Genomic DNA, 21796 nt, shown 5'->3' with positions numbered 1-21796 from the left:
TTGTGTTTTATTCCTTACTAATACATCATTCTAGATGAAATACAGAGTCCTTGAAATAAAGTACAGCCTTCTGGACACAACTAAATGTTTTCTTATTATTTCGAGCTCCCTACAAATGTTTTCAGGTTTTACAATCATGCTGCAAAATGGATTTTATAGTGAAAGCATTGATTCCCAACCTTTAGATTGTAGTTTGTCTTGACAGTCAATATTCCCATCAACAATTGCCCCTTGGGGAGGAATAAAATGTAAATTAAATGGTTTAATAGCTCTTTTAGAAAGGTTTTGCTTTATGTTTTAGAAAACCACAACCTGAGTCCAGAGGAAAAGGCTGCACTGATCGCCAGCACCAAGTCTCCCATCTCCTTCCTCAGCAAACTGGGTCAAAGCATCAACATCTCGAGGAAACGGAACCCCAAGGTAATGCACTCCTGGACTGCATTGTGTCAGGAAGACCAATGGTAATATTAAAAGAACTGCGGCTTTTGTAAGCTCTTAATCTTAATCATGGCTGTACTCTTTAGCAGGATAAGAAGGAGAAGGAGCTCGACGGATTGGGGAAGAGGAGAAAGACGAGTCAGGCCGGCCAGTCTGAAGATGTAAGTGTATACCTCTGACCTGATGTTAATGATAAAGCAGATGAATTGATTGTTGTAGCTCAGTTTCTAACGGTTGTGGATTGTGCTTAAGGAGGAACCTCAGCGGCCGTTGCGTGACGACCGACCTTTGGTAGCTGCGGCTCTAACGGAGCGTAGGGTCGACACCACTGTCGCTTCTAACAACAACAAGGTGAAGTCCATGGCCACGCAGCTGCTAGCCAAGTTTGAGGAGAATGCACCGGTACAGTCTACTGGACTCAAAAGACAGGTAGGCCAGAGTCTGGATGATGGTTTGTAAAAGAATGATTTTGTAAAAGTGTGATCGTAATGAAGACTTCAGTCATTGGTATTGCTATGCTGGATGGTTCTACATTGTATTTGGATCTTGTATTCTTCTTGAATTAGGAGTTGTTTATTTGTGTATATAGGAGTAACCCATTTTTTTAGCTGGTGAGATTGGATTGGATTGGATGTCATACTAATAATAAAGGTTTTGTTCTAGACGTAAATGAACTACGTAATTAAGATTTTGGAAACACAAAAAGTACAACTTGATTGCTTCTTTGGATAAATCAATTGTAAACAGTTCTTGCTTGCTGGTACTTGTGAGATGTGTAGGCTAAGAAGAAGGCTAAGAACATGACCTACTTGAGTGGCTAGTGAGCTGATTTTGTGTGTGTGTGTGTGTGTGTGTGTGTGTGTGTGTGTGTGTGTGTGATCCACCGTAATGGAGGAACCAGCAGGAATGTGTGGCATTATTGGAGGAGTGCATTCTGTTTATAGCAGGCTGAACCCTCTGTGTTCTTAGCACCACTGTGGGGGGGTCGTGACGCTGTTCAGCTCACCGCTGTTTGTTGACACTAATATCTTCTGGACTGTGCCGAGCACCACAGTGGTGCTCTGAAATTAAAATTCTTGGCTTGGCCATAAACCAACACCAAAAAACAGGCGCTGGGCTTTTAAAAAAAATTATTTTTAAGTGTTACAGTTGCCTATATTATAGTAGTATTAAGAAAGTTGAATAAAAATAATGACTGATTAAATTATGCTATTAATAGCTGCACAGTTGGAACTGGCTGCTCCCATAGAGTGTGTGGTACAGATCAGGTAAAGCTATATTTTGAAACGGTGTATTGAGTGGCCTGCTTGCTTCCGGGAATCATTCAAGACTAATAGATTTCTCAGATGTCTGCCGGCGATGCAGGGTTGTACACCTCTTTAACGAGAAAAGAATCATTTGAATCTTTTATTTTGATTCATTTCTTTCAGTTTACTCTTCTGTGCATGACTTCCATGCATGTCTGAGCAGACATTCAGTGATTTATTTTCTCTCTTTCATTAATGCATGGCATTCTTCAGGTATGTCTAATATCTGGAGGAAAACAAAAGCATTTCTCCACATTTTCTTTCTCGGTCATTGTGCCTGTGTTACTTCTGTCATCTTTTGTTTGTTTTTCTCTATTTTCTGCTTCTTTTCATGAATCGTGGCGGCTCATTATTGGCTGTGGCCGATGTTTCCTGGTCCCTAATTGGTCACGCTGCCTGTCATTTTTCACTCCACTTGGTCATAGATTGACTCTATGCCTGATCTGGGGCTTGTGCTATCCCCCTCCCTGCCAGCCATCACTCTGAAAGAGCCAGTGCCCTTGGCACCACTCCCTGCATGGAGAAAGGTAAAGGGCATGCATAAGCTCTGCCTTTATGTTCCATGCCTTAAACTTGAACTAAACCTTGAATGCTACTTATCAACTTCTCAGACCTGTGATGACGCTCTAATACCCTTGCTTTCCGCAGTATATTGAGAATCCTATTTAAGGAGCACATTTTAATGTGCTTTTTTATTTTTATTTTTTGCTGTAAACATTTGTCTCTTTACACATTTGCAAACCCTCAGAGGTAAACACAGTTGCAGGAACAGATGAGTTTCTGCAATAAGGAAATGTTGAAATGTCAGACAGAAATGCACAAGACATGGGAACAGGTACAGCCTGAAACATAGGAAAGTGTTCTAGCAACAGCAACCTGCTATACCCTGCTATATTCCTCATACTTATTCTTCTGTGTGTGTGTGAATATACACACACACACACACAGAAGTCTCTCTCTCTCTCTCTCTCTCTCTCTATCTATATATCTATATATATCTATATATATCTATATATATATATATATATATATATATATATATATATATATATATATATATGAGAGAGAGAGAGAGATGGATGTATAGATCTAGAATAATCTAGATATTATACAAAAGTGATGTTTTAGACCCTCTCTGGTCCTCCTTGATTTTTCTTCTAAAGTCATCCACAGTATTTAATAAAACTTAGAAGCGAATTGAAAGCTCGATAAATTCCAGCTTCTGTCAAATTCTCAGTTCTGATTGGTCAAAAGCTGATGATTCATTTACTGTAACAGCGGCTCTGACAGTAGTGCAGTCTGCAGTAGTGTACTCAACAACCACCACAGGGACTTGTACGGAGGACGTAACCGTTAATAAGGATTCGTTCGTTTTCTGCAATGAGAAGTTTATTTAACATTTTTTGGAAGGAGCCCCCGGGTTAACGCTGTGTAACTGAGGTACGCAGAGGTAAAGCTGTTTTAAAGCTGAGGTAAAGTTTCTCAGTGACGTGACAAGCTGCTGTAACGTAACAGGAACCGGCTTGTTTTACAATCGTCAACTTAATATTGAAAAGTATGACGTGTTGTCTTTTAAAGTGCACCTATTATGGATTTTCAAATATTACCTTTCATGTAGTGTGTTATAGAGCTGTTTGTGAATGTAAAAAGCAAAGTTTCAAAAATCAAAGCGGACGACAGACAGAGCTATTGACTCCCAAAAGAAGGAAGCGATTCTGAACAGCTGAAACGAGTCGTTAGTAATTCCAGACTTTACTTCCTGTACTAACCTATGTAGGTTTGTAACAAAAACCCCGCCTCTGGTCTTCATCGGTTGCTCGCGAACAGACGGAGCTGAAACTCATTATGGTAGTGGGCGTTTCCTTTTTGAAACACGCTGACAGCGGTAGACCAATCGCAACAGACTGGGACATTTGACCAATCAATCAGAGCACAGTATGCTCTCTGAACGGCGGAGTTTTGAATGAATCCTTTAGAACGGCTCATTGAACGAATCGTTTATGACGCTGGGGGGAAAAAAAGGTAATTCTGCAATTTAAATTACGAGCAAATTAAAGTGTTTTTTACCTTGGATGCATGTAAATCTATTGTATGACACCTTTAAAATAAAATTAGGCTCGTTTCAAAACCATAATAGGTGCGCTTTAATGAATAAAAAATGTTAGTGTTGTTAAGTAGGAAAAGAATAAAACACTTTGGGGTTATACTGTTATAGCAAAATACAGCTTTGGAGTGGTAATGACCCTCTGCATCACACCGATCCGTTGTTGATTATTTTCTTATAACAGCACCCCCCCAACCCCCCCCCCCCCCCCCCCCCCCCCCCAAGTGTCATATTTATTAGTTATATTACCTTCCTATTCATATAACCTTGATTGATTTCAGTGTGTATTACTGACTTGTTCATCATCTGGCTGCCAGAGCTGATAGGACTTAATATCAAGGTTGATATTTTCGATAGTGATCCTATAAAAGGAACATTCTGGACTGAAAGCTAAAGAATTTGTCCGTTTTACAATTGGGAAAATTTACTACCTTGATACAATACGCAGCATGTTCTCCATAAAGGACACTGATGTTGCATGTTTATTCACAAAGCCCAAGAAAATAAAGATCGTCATTGGTTCTGTGAGGAGCCCTGTATCTGTTTGCGTTAAAGCTCAGTAAAAGCAATAACGTGTGACGTTATATCCTGTAATCCTTTGTGGCCAGACTGAGCTCAGATTTACAGCTATAGCACTGTATGTCCTCAGTGTAATAACCTTTATAGAATCATAAAGCCTTCCCGCTTGCTGTAGTTAGTAGCCCCCCCCTTTTCTAGTTTGACAGTTAATAGACATATAAAGGTGATATAAACACGTCACTTTCGTGACGCACTTTTTTGTGTGTGTGTGTGTGTGTGTGTGTGTGTGTGTGTGTGTGTGTGTGTTTTAACCATTCCTTAAGTGTGAAGCCTGACTGACTGGATTTGATCTGGAGCCTCTTTTTTTTCCCCCTCAGAATGATCCTGACAAAGTTTTCATTTTCATTAACCATCAGTGTGTACCTTTTTGTATTTGTATATTCTGTCATTCTTGGGTCACTGTTCTCATTTACAACGCTAGCCAGAGAACCAAATATTTCAAATGTGTCTATACACTGTAGGCTAGGTACCTGTGTACTTTGGCTCAAATGTGAACATGTTTATGGTTAGTAGTGTGAGATCCGAGAGTGACGTGGCACATTTCGCTCCTCTCCTGTCTCTCCGAAGGCTAGCAGAAGCAGCGATGGCCTGCGGAGCTGCCCTAAGAAAACCATTCTGCTCTATCCTCCTCCTCCATCATCTTCCTCTCCATCGCTCTCTCCACACACACAGGTGACGCTATGTACCATGTACTCGGAACGACGCTCAGCTCTCTGCCGCATTCCTTCACCTAACCCCTTCTCTCGCCGTCTCGTCTTGGAATTCCTTTTTGAATCCCTAACGAGTCTTTGACTAAAGGTTTTTACAGCATTAATTATTAAGAATTCCAGATTAACACACACAATTTTTTTTCCATACCGCGTAACAAGCTGTGCTGTTTAACCCTAATGCACCCCGTCACAATTTTTCATCTTCCAATCAGGTGTTTATTAATATTTCTCACACATTTGATAACCTACAGCCTACACGCTGCATGTTGAGTGGTTGAGCAGTGTGTGGATGGAGACCGTTACAGACTTCCAAAGCAAATATCGTTCAGCTTCATAGTAACACTGTTGGAGCACAGTTTCATGCATGGATTTGTACAGATTTGCACAGTTCTGAGACGGAGTGATTGTGAGACATACTTCAGTGGACAGGTTATATGGTGTTAACAAATTGGACTCGATGTTTGTGTCGTCAGAAGAATGTTCACAAACTGGTGATCCATGAAAGTGACAGTGATGACGATGACACCCAGGATCATCTGGCATTCTCTTACAGGGTAACCTAGACTAGGGCATGGCTTGTTAAATTTTACATACCGATTGAAAATTGCTTGCATGTTTGGTTCAGGAGTTAACAGTGTCTTAGGCACTCGCATACCAACTCCACACATTTTTACTCAGGAAAAAAAAAATAGGGACATTCTTTGTCCAAGGGAACCATAGTTTGATTCCTTACAAATAGCAGTAAGGTGATGTGGTGGTCTGATATTGTGAAAGGGACCGAGTGATTGATTCACCCCGGTGAAGTCGATGTTTATTTTTTTTTGTCTGGATATTCTGAATGCACTGTGGCAATCTGGTAGCTAATACAGGCCAACAGAATTGCAATAATACAACCAGGAAGCCACACTCTTACACGGCAAACATACAGGGGTATTCAGCTAAAATTCAGCTAAGGTCAGGCTTAGGCGTGTGCGATATTGACCAAAAAGGATCTTTCGATATTTTCTGGGATTTTGTCAATAATGATAAGTAGACGATATTTTGCGTCCTTCAAAAACGTGTTTGTAAACATCTTCTATTGCTCTAGCTTGCTCTTGGGTCTAAGTTATTCAAAAGTTGTTTGAAACCATCTCTCTCGACCGCTTGAATTGCCATCATGTCTTTTGCGATGTATTTGGTGACTGCGTTTATTATTTCTTGTCATATGTTGCGTTAGTTGTCATAAGGCGCTTTTTTTGCGGAACGATACAGCTGACTCCCGAAGCTTTTCATATTCTTTGTATTCTTAGTTTCTTGTATTCTTGTATATTTATTTCTTGTATTCTCACCATGTGCTTAGTTCGCACATGGTGAAACAAATTAGTTGTTGAGCTGTTTTTAACCGACTTCCGACATACAGCGCTGTGCAAAGTCTTAGGCACTCTATATATAAGGTACAATCTTTGTTATAGATTTTTATTTTCTTTTTACTTCTACATTATCGAGTCAGTACAAAAACATTTTAGATTTCCAAACATTAGTTTTCCAGCATAAATTAAATGTTATAGAAAAATGTTTGTATGTCAGTAAAGAAACCAGTGGTAAGAGACCCTTTTCAGACAAAAAAACACAATGAAGGCTGATGGGTTTTGCTGCAAAAATAAGAAGCAATTGCGACAGTCAAAGTCTGCAGAAGAAACGTGGCTGGTTCTGCAAGATGCTCAGTAAAACTTACAGCTCATTTCCTTAGAAAACTACACTAACTGTACCTGAGACTACTTAAAAAAAAAAAAAAAAAAAAAAAAAAAAAAAAAAAAAAAAAAAATTTTAAGGGTCATCACACCAAATATTGCCTTTGTTTCATTTATTACTGTTTACTGCTCTTTATAGTATTTATTTATTTATTTTTTAAGTGGAGAAACATTCCATTTCATTATCTTTGAAGGCATCTTTGCTCCACAGCATTTCTTTTCAAGACTTTTGCACAGTACTGTAGTTTGCAGATTGCCGTCTCTCAAGCAACATCCGTCTTTTCAAAGCTGAACCGCCAAACTTTGTAAAATTAAACCTAGCGATGTGGATTGCGAGACTGGCGGTGTCTGTAGTTTGTCTCCTCGCGCTGATTGTTCACTCACTTTTAACCTCGGTCATTCCTTTTTAGGAAGCTACGCTATGCTAGCTTAATTGCACTCTGCATTCTAATAGCCTACGTCACACGGTGAAGACGTGCACTCTCAATGCGAACCCACTGTAGTCTATCCTACTAGGCTACATCACACAGTGAATGCTCGGACACTCAACTTTTTTTTACCGGTGTTTTCAAAGTGAGTGACATAATGTTATCGCTAATGTTAGCTTGCACATCGTTAAAGCAACAATTAAGATATTATCGTAGACGATACATATCGCACACCCCTAGTGCAGCTATATAAATTCCTTGCGCACAAAGACCCGGTTAGGCAACTGACATGATTTAAATAGTTATCTTTTAGCGTGTAACATTTAATGATTAGTTTATGGCTATAAATAAGACGCGGTATAAAGTAGTTATGTATTGTTTTGTACTGGCACTTGACACTACCACACTGCAAAAAAATGACATCTTATCAAGTGAAAATATTCTGAGTGTAGTCAAATTTATCTAGTATTTCCTCTTATAAGATCACAATAAATGATAAATAAACGGTTATTAAAAAAGACATGTTTAATAATTGTACTGCTTGAAAAGTCTTCTTCTGTTTGGCAGATAATTCTTTTAATTTGAAACATTTCTTTCTATAAGAGACGAAATATAAGACTTATATAAATATCAAAATGATGATATTTGGTAGTGAACATACATGCACGTAACACCTATTCTGACAAATTCCTGAGCAATTAAGGAACAAGAATCCGAGCAATTTCACGTGCATGGAAAATCTACCAAATGTAAACAAGATGCTTTTACAAAACATCCTTAAAAGATGTGATTTTTCCAAAGAGATGAAACACTAATAATGTACGTATGATGATTATGTATGCAAATGCGGATAAGAAAAATGGCATGACTTACGATGAGTTCAGCCTCAGTTCTTATAGATTTCATTTTTCTGCAAGTGAATGTTTCACAAATCTGATTGCAGAGCATGACCACTAACACCTGATTAGCCTGGAGACTGAATCAGACTGTTTGCTCGACTAGAATCCTGTCTATGTTACTGGGTTTAATGTGAATGAGGTGAATTTTCTCTGCCTGCACACACTTGCTTTCTCCACAGGAAAGTGAGCTCAGATGTGTGGAGCCCGCCCATGTCACTAACGTTCAGGAAAGAGCTGAGATGCTAGCCGCTAAGTTGACAGGGCAGTCTGACAAGCCTGACAAACCCCAGGTAGAGCAATACAATGACGGATTGACAAATTCTTTGGCGTTATTTTCGCTTTTAGTTCTGCATGGTCTTGGTTGGTTTTTTGATTAGTCTGAAAGACTTTTCGACATATTTGATGCAACCTAACCACAGCTGCGTTTGTCCACGCCCAGTCCGTCACGACCAACCAAATTCAAACCTGACTTGAGCAGGACAAAATCCTCATCGAACTCAAACCTGACATTTCTAACAGCCTGACATTTTATGGTGAAAATGACACCTATTATCAAGTCATCTATCAAGGAAACGCATTAAAATCTCATAGATCCATATAAATCCTCCTTTGTTCACCATGTCAGATGCTTCCCAAACATCTGATTTTCATGGTTTGAGCTTTATTTTTTATTGTTTGTATGAAGCAAGTGCTCATTTGCACCCATTTGCATCTATATACACTACCGGTCAAAAGTTTGGAGACACTTGACTGAAATGTTTCTCATGATCTTAAAAAGCTTTTGATCTGAAGGTATATGATTAAATGTTTGAAATCAGTGTTGTAGACAAACATATAATCCTGCCAATATATTCATTTCTTTCATTAGAAAAATAACATTTTATTTACAAAAAAATATTTTTTTAAACAGATGACTCAAGCGAAATATTCTGAAAAGCAGCCAGTAAGTGTCCAGCGTAGGTGGGAACTCTTTTAATGCTGTTTAAAAAGCATCTCAGGGAGATTTCTCAAGAAATCGATTGAGAAAATGGCAAGAATACATTTCTGGAAATTCTAGGCAAAAGGGGTGTCTACGTTGTCTCAAAATATTAAATTATTTTGATTTATTTGGGATTTTTTTTTATCACAACATATTTCCCATAGCTCCATTTGTGTTATTCCAGAGTTGGATGACTTGATTATTATTATTATTATTATTATTATTATTATTATTATTATTATTATTATTATAGAATGTGGGGGGAAAACTAAAAAAAAAAGAATGAGTGTGTCTTAACTTTTGACCGGTATAGTGTACATGTTGTGATATGGGATGTACTGTAGTGCCAGCACTGTTTCGTCACTCCGGCTCGTTTAAAGTAACGAGCAAATCCAGGCCAAAATCTGAAGTGGGAATGTCTGAACAGCAAAGTCACCACATAAACAATGCTCTTGGAATAGTTATGGTCTCTTCAGAACCATTAAGTTCTGGATTTGAACGTCTTTTTAACGTAATGTTCATGAGAAGTCACAACCTGATCCTTTTCGACGCTACTGGAGCCATATACTGTGTATATTTGAAAAATCATATCCGATTGCATCAAAGTTATCGCACGTTCTCCTCCAAAGCACCGACAGCATTCTGCTTTCCGCTTTCAGCTGTAACTTTTTTCCTTCTGTCTCTCCCCTTTTTTCCTCTCATCTCCTCTTCCACTGGAGCCGATGAAAAAGCCGTCACGCTTCTTTCTTCAGCAGTGGCTTTTGAGCCGTGGGTTACAGCCGTCCTGCTCCCCTGACCCTCAGCAGGAGGTACAGCATGGCTGCTGTGCATGAACCCCATGAATTTCTGACGTCCTCTTATAACCTAACAGTGGCTTTAGATTTCTTCAGACCAGCTTGCTGCAAAGCTACAGCCCACAGTTTACAGTTTGTGTTCATGTGGTGACCGCAGCGTGCTTGTGTTCTACAGGAGGCACAGAGTTTGCCATTGCGCTCTGATGATCAAGTGCCTATACACATCCCTAGCATCCAGGAGCGAGCCGAGAGGTTATCCTCTCTGTTCAAAGAAAAGCCTGCTAGACCCAAGGTGACCTCTCCATACTGTGTTTCAAACACCATACTGTGACGCTATCCAGTTAAAATCACTAGATGATCTATCTGCAGAGCCACACTGTAATATTCTGTACACTGATGAAGCATGCAGTGAATTAGAGAACAGGCTCCCTTTTTTTCCTTCCTACCTGCTTGACTTGTGTTCTTCAATTTTCCCATGTTCCACTATTATCTAACGCTCCCCCTCCCTCTCTCTGTCCTGTGGAGCTTAAGAAAAAGCCCTCGCGCTTTCTTATTGAGCAGTGGCACAGAAAGCAGGAGATGTCCGCTGATCCTCGGCTCACCTCACACTCCTTGAACCGACAGGTAGCCTGCTGCTCGCGTGGCTGTGGGTTTCTGTCATTAACTCACTCCCACACGCACTTTCACAGCAGAATCAGCCTGTGCACTTTTTAAAATTTTTTTTTTTTTTTTTAAACGTACTGACCGCATTGTGAGATTCGTGCGTGTAGTAGACTAACTTGCAGCAATAATACGGATGTTTTTACATATAGGATTTGGAAGTCTGTGTTGGTGTGTGTGTGCTGAAGCCTGCTTTGGTAGCCGAGAGTGAAGAGATCTACTAGCCTGATGATTTTTCTTCGTTAAAGGAGTGTTTTGTATGTGCGATTGACCACAGAGTGTCTTGTCTCATCTACACACCTGATCAACCAAACACACCTTTTGTTTCTTTTTATTAATTCGTAAAAACCTGTATTGCCTTAAGGAGTCGCAATCACGCAGCCCACTTTTTTTTCCTTTTTTTTTTTTATAACATCATTTTAATTTCTGGCTTCAAACTTTGTGCTCTTTTGCCTTTTATTTTCCGTGTCCATTCTTCATCTCTTTCACTTTGTCTTTTATATGTATTCCGTTATAGCGTTATGTAAAGATGTATACAGGTGGCGTGAGTTTGTTGGCTGAGCAAATAGCCAATCAGCTTCAGCCACAGGAGGACTGCTGGAGCCGTCTTGATAAGAGGGAACTGGTAAGAACTCTGGGTGTTGTACTGATGTCATGTGTATATAGCACCCGGCTTAGAGAATTGTGATCGAAGTTTTCTTGTAACATGAATTTTCCCTGTACTAACTGTGCTCTTTCTGCAGTTCTGGTGACACGTTTCAGAAATCCCACCTTCCACTTATTCTTTTATTTCTTCTCTCCACTTTTTACCATTACCCAGTGTTTATTTTAATAATTTTTTTAAAATAAATACCTAACCGCAGACTGTTCTCCTTCAATTCTGTGAGCTTGTTCTGTTTAATGTTCACTGTTGAGCTGGAGCACTGATCTGCCGTCAGCTTTGCCATAGATCTATGCCTGTAATGTGTGTGTATGTGTTTCCTACAGGGTTCCTTGCGGAAAGAGTTTCCTCAGAACATTGGGGGCAGCGACGTGTGTTTCTTCTGCCGGAAGCGTGTGTATGTGATGGAGCGACTGAGTGCGGAGGGCAAGTTCTTTCACCGCAGCTGTTTTAAGTGCGACTATTGCGGCACCACTCTGAGACTGTCGTCCTACGCCTTTGATGTGGAGGATGGTACGCCATCACGATTTATATAATCCAGATTCATATGCAAACATCACCTGGCTAGTATGCATAGGCCTGTACATACCTCTGTGTGTGTGCAGTGTGTAAATTACGATGAAAGACTTGATGTTACATATAGCGCCAAGTAAGGAAACAAACACTTTGGGGCATGCCATTATACAAATATAATCAAGGTTGTTTTTTTTTTTTTGATTTTTTTTTTTAAATAGCACATACCAAAGTGTGTTATTTCTCAAATACCACATTAATTTGCCAACTATTGCACAATTAAATTTAATAGTGAACGACATGGCATATTTTTACCCATTTATTGCTACATTTGATGTTGTGGAACGCCAATGAATCAAGTTAGTTCCTGTAATCACTTACCTTACAGCAGCTATTCTTTCCCTCAGCTCCTGAGTGGTACAACAGAAAAGAGTTAGCACTATCATCCAGAAGTCCAAGAGAGCAGAATTGTCCATGCTCTCTGGACGGGAGGAGTGGCACACTCTCTTCCCTTCCTCTATCATTCAAAGCAACAGTAGCCAGTTGTGAACTCACGTATGCAGAAGGCGGGTAGATAGCACTTACGTCAAAGTGTTGTACGCTGCCAGCAGTTCAAAAAGATGTAGTTGGTGGCTTCAAATGCTTCCTCCGTGCCGTCACCCTCCCCAGTTGGCAGCTCTTGTGTGATAGGGGAGACTTAAGTGGTGAGTGGGAACTAAATTAGGGAAAAAATTGGCCGGGTGGTGGTTGGGGGACAAAACACAAACAAAATAACAGTCATTCCCTAATGAGCCTCTTTTGGAATTAATAAGACATGTTGTCATGTTAGTGAGAAACTGCAAAACATAATGTCCTCTGTCCTGTCCTGTCCTCCTGTGATACAAACCTTGATGACCATTTTAAAGATTTGAGACTTGTCTGAGAATGTCCCCTATTCCCCAAATAAAACGCAGCAGACAATCTTCTAGATCAAATGGAGAGAAGTTTATTCTTCTCCTGCAGGAAGAGTACACTTCAGCGATGCAGCAGCAGTGAGCCCCTGATCACTCATTCTTTGTTAAAGAACAGCATGGTTTTTAATTATAATTTTTTTATTAATAGCCATAGATACCTTAGAGTTGAACTGAAATAATGACTCTTGAGAAGCAGAAAATTCAAACTGGATGGCATCAGAGTATTTTGGGGGGGAAGGGCTACTTTGAAATGGACTGTTTGTGATTTTTAAAGCTTTTTTTTGTTGATTATGAGGCAAATTGCAAGCGCGACAACAATGACAAGCCTTCTGCACCTAACCTTCCCCTTCTGGTGAAACTATATGTGAGTTGACTTTAAAGGAAAAGCAGCAGGGCTGTGCAGCTCTGTTGTGGCTGTGGGCGGAGCTAATTTCTAGGCTCAAAAAAAGGAAAACTGAGGCCTGAAATGAGTCATCTATTTGTGTCCACCGCATGTCCATATGGCAGATCACAGATTTTCTGAGCTATCGAAAAATATGTGATTCTTAGAGATCTTGTAATACTTTTAAACATTGCAAACTGCACCTTTAAGGATACTTATGGAGACTCATGCAGGAATATAATGCAGTTCTACTTTAAATGAACGCTGCCATGGGAACTGTTACATTTTCAGGCTCCCAGTTAGTCATTTTCTCACTTACTCATTCTGTTCACTTTTTCACTATGTGGCATCATAAGATTTCCTTTGTCTTCAAACACAGTGGTGTATTGTTGACTCGGACAGAGTGCTGATTTTTCTGCATTGACCCCTCCTTCAGAACACACTGTTTAGAGACTTCCCACTTGGCATAGAGCAAGAAGCATATAGACAACATCAAAAGTGTACAAGACATTGCACTCCAAAGGAAGTTCTGTTTTTGGGAATTTTGCTTAACATGTTATACATGCACTGAATCTCTGTGTGTGTGTGTGTGTGTGTGTGTGTGTGTGTATGTTGTAGGGAAGTTTTACTGTAAGCCGCATTACTGTTACCGGTTGTCTGGGCAGGCTCAGAGGAAGAGACCCGCTCCTCCTGCTGCTCCTCTCCAGCCAAAGGTAAAGATCCATACCATTTTAATGTTTTGAGATATATATTTGCATGCGTATGGATGCATTATAATGTATTCCTGAGCAGCTCTTTATTTATTTATTTATTTATTTATTTATTTATTTATTTATTTATTTAAATTTTTTTAACATGGTTCATTTTCCTGAAATGGTTGATACATTTGTTAACACACCACAAAAGTACCCCCCCCCCCCCCCATTTTTCATTTCACTTTCTCACTATGACAGTGCTGCGTCCAAGTTCAGTTTGTGATGTCGCGCAGCAAATTCAAATGGCTTGAATCCATCACATTCGATGTAGAAATTATTAGAGGAGGTCAATGAGGTAACTGGATGAAAACCTTTAACTGCAGATCTTGCGAGTAAAGCCAGCTAAGTTTGCTTGTGTTGATGCTAAACAAAATGGTTTTGATGTGATCGGATCCAGTTAAATAAATAGCTGAGAATGACTATATAAAATCAAGACTCTGATACCGCAACTCCATGTGTCTACTTACGACAAATGTTAGCTGGTTTACTAGCAGTTGAGTTATTAGGGATGGCAGGAGAACTGATTATGTGGCCAGACCAATTTTAGCGAGAGGTCCGGGAATGGAACAGAGCTGGTGAATAATTATGTTTGACTTCAATTCATTCAATCATAGCAACTGTTTAACAGTATGTAAATAAGGGACAAGCATGCAGTGGCTTCATGAAGAGGAAGATGTTTCATTTGCCATAACCACTGATTTATCACTGAAAGTGCTGAGGCATGAGGTGGGACTATATCTTGAATGGGACACTAGTCCATACACTTATTCATACCTAGGGGCAGTTTAGAATAGTCAGTACACACCCACTGGCATGTTTTTGGGAACCTGATAAGCCGGAGGTAACTTACACGAATGTGAAACTCCACACAGAGAGTACCCTGAGTTCAGGATTGAACCAGCGACCTGTACCTGTGAGGAAGCAATGTTAACAGTTGTTGGGCGTAGAATTCTGTGTTGTGCCTCATTTCCATGTCAAAGTTTTCGACAAATGGCTTCTTGAATTTCTGACTGTTTGAATGAAGTCAGTATGTGTTTTCACTTCAGTATAAATTCAGCTCAGTGTTATTTTTTTCTCTGGTCCTTCAGGTATCCCAGGCACCAGTGATACCTGCAACCAGCGTGGATGCCCCTGGGGCTCCATGTCCGGTGGAGCGTGGGCCCTCAGGTACCCGCCTTTCCTTTCTTGCTGCTGCCCTGCGCCCCGTTCCCAGGGTGGGGGGCTCCATGCGCTCAATGCGCCGCACCATGTCCTGGACTGGCCATCAGATGGCACACTGTCCCTTAGCCTTCCTCTTCACTTATTGTCTCTACCTGTTCTCCTGCCTCACTCTCAACCTGCTGCTCAATATCTTCTAGCATGCACCCTTCTTTTACCTTTATCCCCAAGCCTCTGGATGAGCTGCAAAACACTATGCTACAGAACTTGTAGCTTATTTCAGTGTGTTTATTCTGAAGAGATTCAGGCCTTCATTTTTTGTGTTTAATTAAATTTAATTTAATTCAGTAGCGTGTGTGTGTGTGTGTGTGTGTGTGTGTGTGTGTGTGTGTGTAATTCAGAATTCTAAAATAAGGCATGATATCTCACCTTATTCGAGTGAAGTAACTAAACTGTACTGTTGCTTGTGACTAGGATTTCTGAATAAGGGTGCATCTTTTGTACCTTTAGTATCTATTTAGTATGTACCTGGACAGCTAATGATAATGGACCATTGTATTTTCTTTAAAGTTCATAATACAATTTAAAGTTACACTACATTCACATTCCCAGGTAAACGATTCATATTAAAAGTACAGTTAAAAGTACAACTAGTGTTTTATATTAAGGCTCTATAGCACATGAAGGATCATATTAGAATAGTAAAATAGATGAAATGAATAGAAAATGAGTGAAAACTATCTGTTATGGCTTTTGACTAGCATTATTTTTGCATGCACGGTGTCTTTAAGCAGTACAAATATGCAGCAATTATTTTATATAAATATTATTTTTTACATTGTTACCCCTTTTAGACTTTTCTGTTGCTGGAACATTTTTTCTTCAAACATCTTCTTCTATAGTGCCTGCCTGACTAGTGCTTGTGGTTCTTTACCTGTAACTATGAGTAACTGAAGCTGTATGATGTAGTGCTTGTTTCGGTGTGTGTGTGATCGAATCACTCTGTAAGCTTTACCTTTCCCCAGTCCTATCAGCGCAGCTGATTGCCGAGCTAGAGCCGGCATCCGTGCGTGCTTTTCACCTCTAACCACAGCCCGTCATGCTTTTTGTCTTGTTCGTGGTGTGTGTGTGTGTGTGTGTGTGTGGGCATTTCCGATCCCTTCCTGCATTCCCTTCCATGCAGTTTTCTTTTTCTGTCATTTGTTGGACTGGAAATTTACTGGGAAACGTGAAAACAAATAAAAAACCTGCTATAACACATTGTTCATTTATAAATAATATAAAATAAGTACAAATATCATTTGGCTTGTTATGATCAATTGAAATATCAGAGTTGACTTTGTAAAGCAGTAATTTCATTTTGAATACCTATATATGATACAAAGTAAGAAAGTGTATTAGTGTTCTTTAGCATGCCTTATGCACTCCACATTTAAGAGATTTAATATTAAAAATATCATATTGGTTCTTATATTCCAATAATATGTTGTTAGAAGATGTTAAAAAGATGTTGTGAGTTAATCTCAGGTCACGTAAATCCAGCGTAGTAACTTATTTAGAATACTGCTTTCAAATATCTGTAGGCTTTAAGTTGAAAATTAAATAAGATCATAATGTTCATTGTGTTAGATTCAGATCATGCTGCTCCATACCATGCTTGTTCACCAGCACATTCACATTCTTACGGTTTACTTTTTTTTTGATAGATATTTTCTTCATAATTGTTATTAATTATGTAATTTTATACATTTGTAGTTAAGGGACAGCTATATATCTTTTATATTCCTATTAGTGGCCTCATAGAGCAGACATGTCATGCTTTTATTCCTCATACACCATACATCTTTAAAAAAATAATAATTCAAGTTCAGCCACTGATACATTAATCATGAAACATTGCTTTGTAGGATGGGAAAAAGGCAAGGTAGCTGATATCTTGTATTTATCAAATATGTAATTTGTAATTTAATAATATCCTTAATATATGCTATTAAATGGTATAGGCTAATAAATCACATACAATACATTTTGAAACACTGAGCTTGTGTTTGTCTTTTTCTATTAAATGGAATCTTTAGATAAATGTTTTCAACATTTAGAGATGATGCTGAGTTAAACATATCAGGATGAACGTAATACCAAGTCTACCAGAAATATATACGAACAAAAAAAGTTTCCTTAAATGTATTACTCAAATATCTGGTATTTCGGAGTCTTTACTTCCAGGGTAGACATGAGCTGTTCTAGATTTATCTCACAATGTCTTGAAGAAAATCTAGAGCTAAGCCAGTCCTTTATATGAAGACTGGAGATGGTTGTACACAGAATCTTCATCTCCAGTGTCCCCAATCCCTCCTGGGTCTCATGTCCAAAATTAAACTGCATCACTCCCTCCATCATGAGCCATATCTCCCTCCAGTTCTCACCTGGTGTCCCACTGAAGCTAAGCAGGGTTGAGCCTGGCCCATACCTGGATGGGAGGCCTTCTGGGGAAAGCTAAGGTTGCTGCTGGAAGTGGTATTAATGAGGCTAGCGGGTGGGTACTGACCCTGTGGTCTGTGTGGGGTCTGTGTGGGGCCTAATGTCCCAGTATAGTCACACTATACTGTAAAAACAGCACTGTCTTTCGGATGATATGTTAAACCGAGGTCCTGACTCTCTGTAGTCATTAAAAATCCCAGGACACTTGGTGTAAAAGAGTAGCGGTATAACCTGGGTGTCCTGGTGAAATTCCCCCATTGGCTCTTCTCTATCATGACCCCCTAATAATCCCCATCTCTGAATTGGCTACATCACGCTGCTGTGTGGTAGGCGTTATGTCGCACTATGGCTGCCGTCACATCATCCAGGTGGATTCTACACACTGTTGGTGGTTGAGGAGATTCCCTACAAACCCCCTTCCCCCCATACCATGTAAAGCGCTTTGAGTGTCTAGAAAAGCGCTATATAAATGTAAATGTAACTAACTAACTAACTTCCTCCCCTGCAGCTCCCGAGGTGAATGGAGTGGCTGAGCCCAGTGTGGCAAAACGTCTTAAAGGAACTCCTGAGCGCATTGAGCTGGAGAACTACCGACTATCCATGCAGAGAGAGGAGGAGCTAGAGGAGGTACCTGAGGAGACGCTGGCCGAGCACAACCTCAGCAGCGTGTTGGATAAAGGCACGGACGTAGACGAGGGCTCCAGGTGAGTGCTGAAGCTTTCACTTTTTTAACAGCTTCCGGAAGCTAGTGAACAGCTTTCGCACAAAACAGGCATTTATTCTGTTTTTTTTTCTTTGGTATAGTATAGGTCCAGTTTCCATTTAAAATGACCAGGATGACTAAATGCATGATAAGCACAAATGTATTTTTATTTAAATTTGTAGCAGAAGCAAATATGCCAGGTATTACAATTAGCAGTCTACTGATTACGTGCACTCTCCTCTCTCTCTGCAGTAGTTCTGAGTCTGACATGGAGGAAGAGGGTGAGGAGCTGGAGCCACCGGTGTCCTCTGACCTTGGTGGAGTGCCATGGAAGGAGGCTGTAGAGCTCCATGCAAAACTGAAGGCTCCCAGCGATGCTGGGCTGGGGAAGGATGGAGAAATGGAGGAAGAGGATGAAGAAGACGAGGGAGATGAGGAAGAGGATGAGGAGGAGGAGGAAGAAGAGGAGGAGGAAGAAGAGGAAGAATCAAGCGATGGTAATTTCATATTGATTATATATTACCAGTTTGTATATGGTCTAGAACAGTATACTGGTTGTATGAACAAATGCTAGCTGTTCATTTCACAAGCCCAAATTAAAGCTGTAAAAATATGCAAGTGGCATGACTGAGGAAAAATCGAAGACATGGTGAGATTGTGTTTGTGTGTTAAATCTTCTCCCATTTCTCTGTCCATTTCATATTCCCTTTCTATGTATGTCCTTGTCATTATCGTAGTTAAGCTAATATTATTATTTTATATCCAGATAAGGAACAGTTGTGAAATTATGAAATTGATTTTGTGATGATAAACAATATTTAGATATACACCACCGGTCAAAAGTTTGTAGACACTCGACTGAAATGTTTCTCATGATCTTAAAACCCTTTTGATCTGATGGTGTATGATTAAATGTTTGAAATCGGTGTTGTAGACAGAAATAATAATCGTGCCAACATATTCATTTCTTTCATTAGAAAACTAACATTTTATTTACAAAAATATATTTTTTTTAAGTGGATGACTTGGAGCGAAATATTCTGAAAAGCAGCCAATAAGTGTCCAGCGTAGGTGGGAACTCCTTTAATAATGTTTAAATAGCATCTCAGAGAGATTCCTCAAGAAATCGGTTGAGAAAATGCCTAGAATACATTTGTTTAAATTCTAGGCAAAAAGGGGATCTACTTTGAAGATGCTAAAATATGAAATTATTTTGATTTATTTTGGGTTTTTTATCACAATATAATTCCCATAGTTCCATTTGTGTTATACCAGAGTTTTGATTACTTTATTATTATTATTATTATTATTATTATTATTATAAAATGTGTGTCTAAACTTTTGACCGGTAGTGTATGTGTGGTGCAGGTAAATAATTTGTTTTGGCAGAATGTAATCAGGAGAATTCATGCATCTGTGGTGGTCTGGGAAAAGTTGTCGGATGTTGCTGTGGCTATATTCTGTAAAACGGCCAAAACAGTCAGGTTTTCTATTTCAATTTTAAGAAAGCGTAAATATATTTGACCAAATAACATAGAACTATTTCTGTTTAGGCTACTTTCTACCCGTGCTTTTGGCTGTTTGTCTGCAGATTGTTTCGAAACAGTCACTCTGCCTAAAGATGTCGAAAACCTTGCTAGCTTAGTGTGATGTTCTCATGCAGTCTTTGTTTAAGTTGTTGGATAGTTAAATGACGCCGCGAACCAGATATAATCAACTCGGCTTATAATCAGATACCGGCTGTCAAAATGTGAGGCACTGATGTCGGGTGAGGAGGCCTGGGGTGCAGTCGTCGTTCTAGTTCATCCCAGAGGTGTTCAGAAAGGTTGAGGTCAGGGCTCTGTGCAGGCCAATCAAGTTCTTCCACTCCAACCTTGGCAAATCATGTCTTCATGGAGCTCGCTTTGTGCATGGTCAGACATCCACAAACCAAACCAAACCAACATTTGACCATGTGAAGGGCTTTCCCAGACCACCACACATATCAAAGCTCAGTTTATGTCATTATCTGTTCAAACACTAAATATTATATCTTCAGTGTTTCTCATAGATGCAGCCTGCATGCTTTCTGCAGTTCTCTCCGTTCATTGAGAACCGCCCGACTGATTTCTGGAGATTTCTGAAAGTGTTTAGTTTGTTGACAGTTTTGGTATTTAGTAAACCAAATATAATCAAGTTGCCATGAAAGTGTAATAGGAGGGAAGCTAAGGGTCTTATCATACTGTCTGTCATAGTGTCTGTTACCCTGTACTGTGGAAACACCACTTACCCCTCTCTCCTCTTAATCCTCTGTGTCTGTGTTTGTGTGGGCGAATGTTTTGTTACCCTCTCCATGTATGTTTGACTCATTTGTCTATCCTTCCACTATGTGTGTGTCATTGTATGTGTGTTTGGGGTAACTGTGTGGGCTGGCAGAGGGGGAGTATTGCCCTTGGGAAAGGGAGCTCCAGTCAGCTCTATGGCTGGAGAACCTGAAAGATGAAGAGGATACGGGTACATTTAAAGGTATATCTGCCTGTGGATGCGTTTGAACACACACACACACACCGGTAACAAAATCACTGGCTGGAGAAAACCCACCTTGTAACCTGCCTTTGTCCATTCATCATGTTTTGTCATTAAAACTGATATTGGTTCTAAGTGGTTTTTCTCTCACATGAATACTGACGGCATGTTATCCAAATATGGTCAAAACTGAAGAAGTGTGAAATGTGCAGGTTTTGCATTAAAGGATTCAGATGCTGTAAAAAGCACAGGAATAAAAGCTCTTTTCTCTCAAGCTTTTCACCTGAGCTGTTTTTACCCAATCATCAAACTGCTGATTTTTATTGTCTAACAATTCAGTATTTTATTTAAGCATGTCTGCAATGCCAAGGTCCAGATATTTTCCTTTTTTGGTTATACTAATATACCGTAATAATTATAGTTTTTATATGAAGTTTGAATAAAATTTGAGTGGGTGTGTTATTATTTGTTTGGTCTGTCCAAATATTAGTCTGCATACAACAAGGCTCCAGACTAACTTTTTTCAGAAACTTCTTTCTTGAAACTTTGTATCAGAAATACTGCCATAACACCATTAGCTACTGTTCCCTCCACTAATATTGGTACCCTTGGTAAATATGAGCAATGAAGGCTGTGAAAAATTGTCTTTAAAAAAAATTGTGCTTAACCTTTTGATTGTTTGTTGAAAAAAATTCACAAAAACACTGCTCTCATGGATATCAAACAATTGCAAACAAAACACAGGTTTATCAAAAAATATCTTTGTTAAATGTGTGTTCAACAATTATTGGCAATCCTATGAATACATATGAGAAAAATGTATTTGAAGTACAGTATATTCCCACTGATATTTAATTTTTTTTTGTAGTATACCTGGGTGACTAGGAACAGGAAATTGTTGAACCATGACTTCCTGTTTCACAGGGGTATAAATATGAGGTAACACGGGTCAAATTTCCTTAGTCATTCATAACAAAGGAATATAGCTGTGATGTGCAGCAAAAGGTTGTTGAGCTTCACAAAATGGGAAGTGGCTGCAAGATTATTTTTTGGTGTT

The 21796-nt window shown here is 39.4% G+C and overlaps 1 protein-coding gene across 35 annotated transcripts in view; it reads left to right on the top strand.

Annotated features, from left to right (window-relative positions):
* Positions 1 to 21796, top strand: part of mical3a (microtubule associated monooxygenase, calponin and LIM domain containing 3a) — a 110475-nt gene that overhangs the window by 65948 nt on the left and 22731 nt on the right. For 13 of the 35 annotated variants that reach the window (XM_053677912.1, XM_053677911.1, XM_053677915.1 and 10 more), the window contains 17 exons: positions 302 to 420; positions 525 to 599; positions 691 to 867; positions 2171 to 2272; positions 4996 to 5100; positions 5612 to 5692; positions 8375 to 8485; positions 9894 to 9983; positions 10144 to 10260; positions 10494 to 10592; positions 11146 to 11253; positions 11616 to 11802; positions 13756 to 13850; positions 14981 to 15059; positions 18040 to 18235; positions 18487 to 18731; positions 20650 to 20739. In XM_053677912.1, coding sequence (XP_053533887.1) covers positions 302 to 420; positions 525 to 599; positions 691 to 867; positions 2171 to 2272; positions 4996 to 5100; positions 5612 to 5692; positions 8375 to 8485; positions 9894 to 9983; positions 10144 to 10260; positions 10494 to 10592; positions 11146 to 11253; positions 11616 to 11802; positions 13756 to 13850; positions 14981 to 15059; positions 18040 to 18235; positions 18487 to 18731; positions 20650 to 20739 — 2076 coding nt within the window. Of the gene's footprint in view, positions 1 to 301; positions 421 to 524; positions 600 to 690; positions 868 to 2170; positions 2273 to 4995; positions 5101 to 5611; positions 5693 to 8374; positions 8486 to 9893; positions 9984 to 10143; positions 10261 to 10493; positions 10593 to 11145; positions 11254 to 11615; positions 11803 to 13755; positions 13851 to 14980; positions 15060 to 18039; positions 18236 to 18486; positions 18732 to 20649; positions 20740 to 21796 lie in introns of those variants that run through there. The other 22 variants (XM_053677922.1, XM_053677918.1, XM_053677924.1 and 19 more) reach the window with 18 other exon arrangements.

This window comes from Ictalurus punctatus, chromosome 4, assembly GCF_001660625.3.
Source record: "Ictalurus punctatus breed USDA103 chromosome 4, Coco_2.0, whole genome shotgun sequence".
Lineage (NCBI taxonomy): Eukaryota > Metazoa > Chordata > Actinopteri > Siluriformes > Ictaluridae > Ictalurus > Ictalurus punctatus.
Note: the sequence above shows the minus strand (reverse complement) of the source record. Positions and strands in the feature narration are given on the sequence as shown.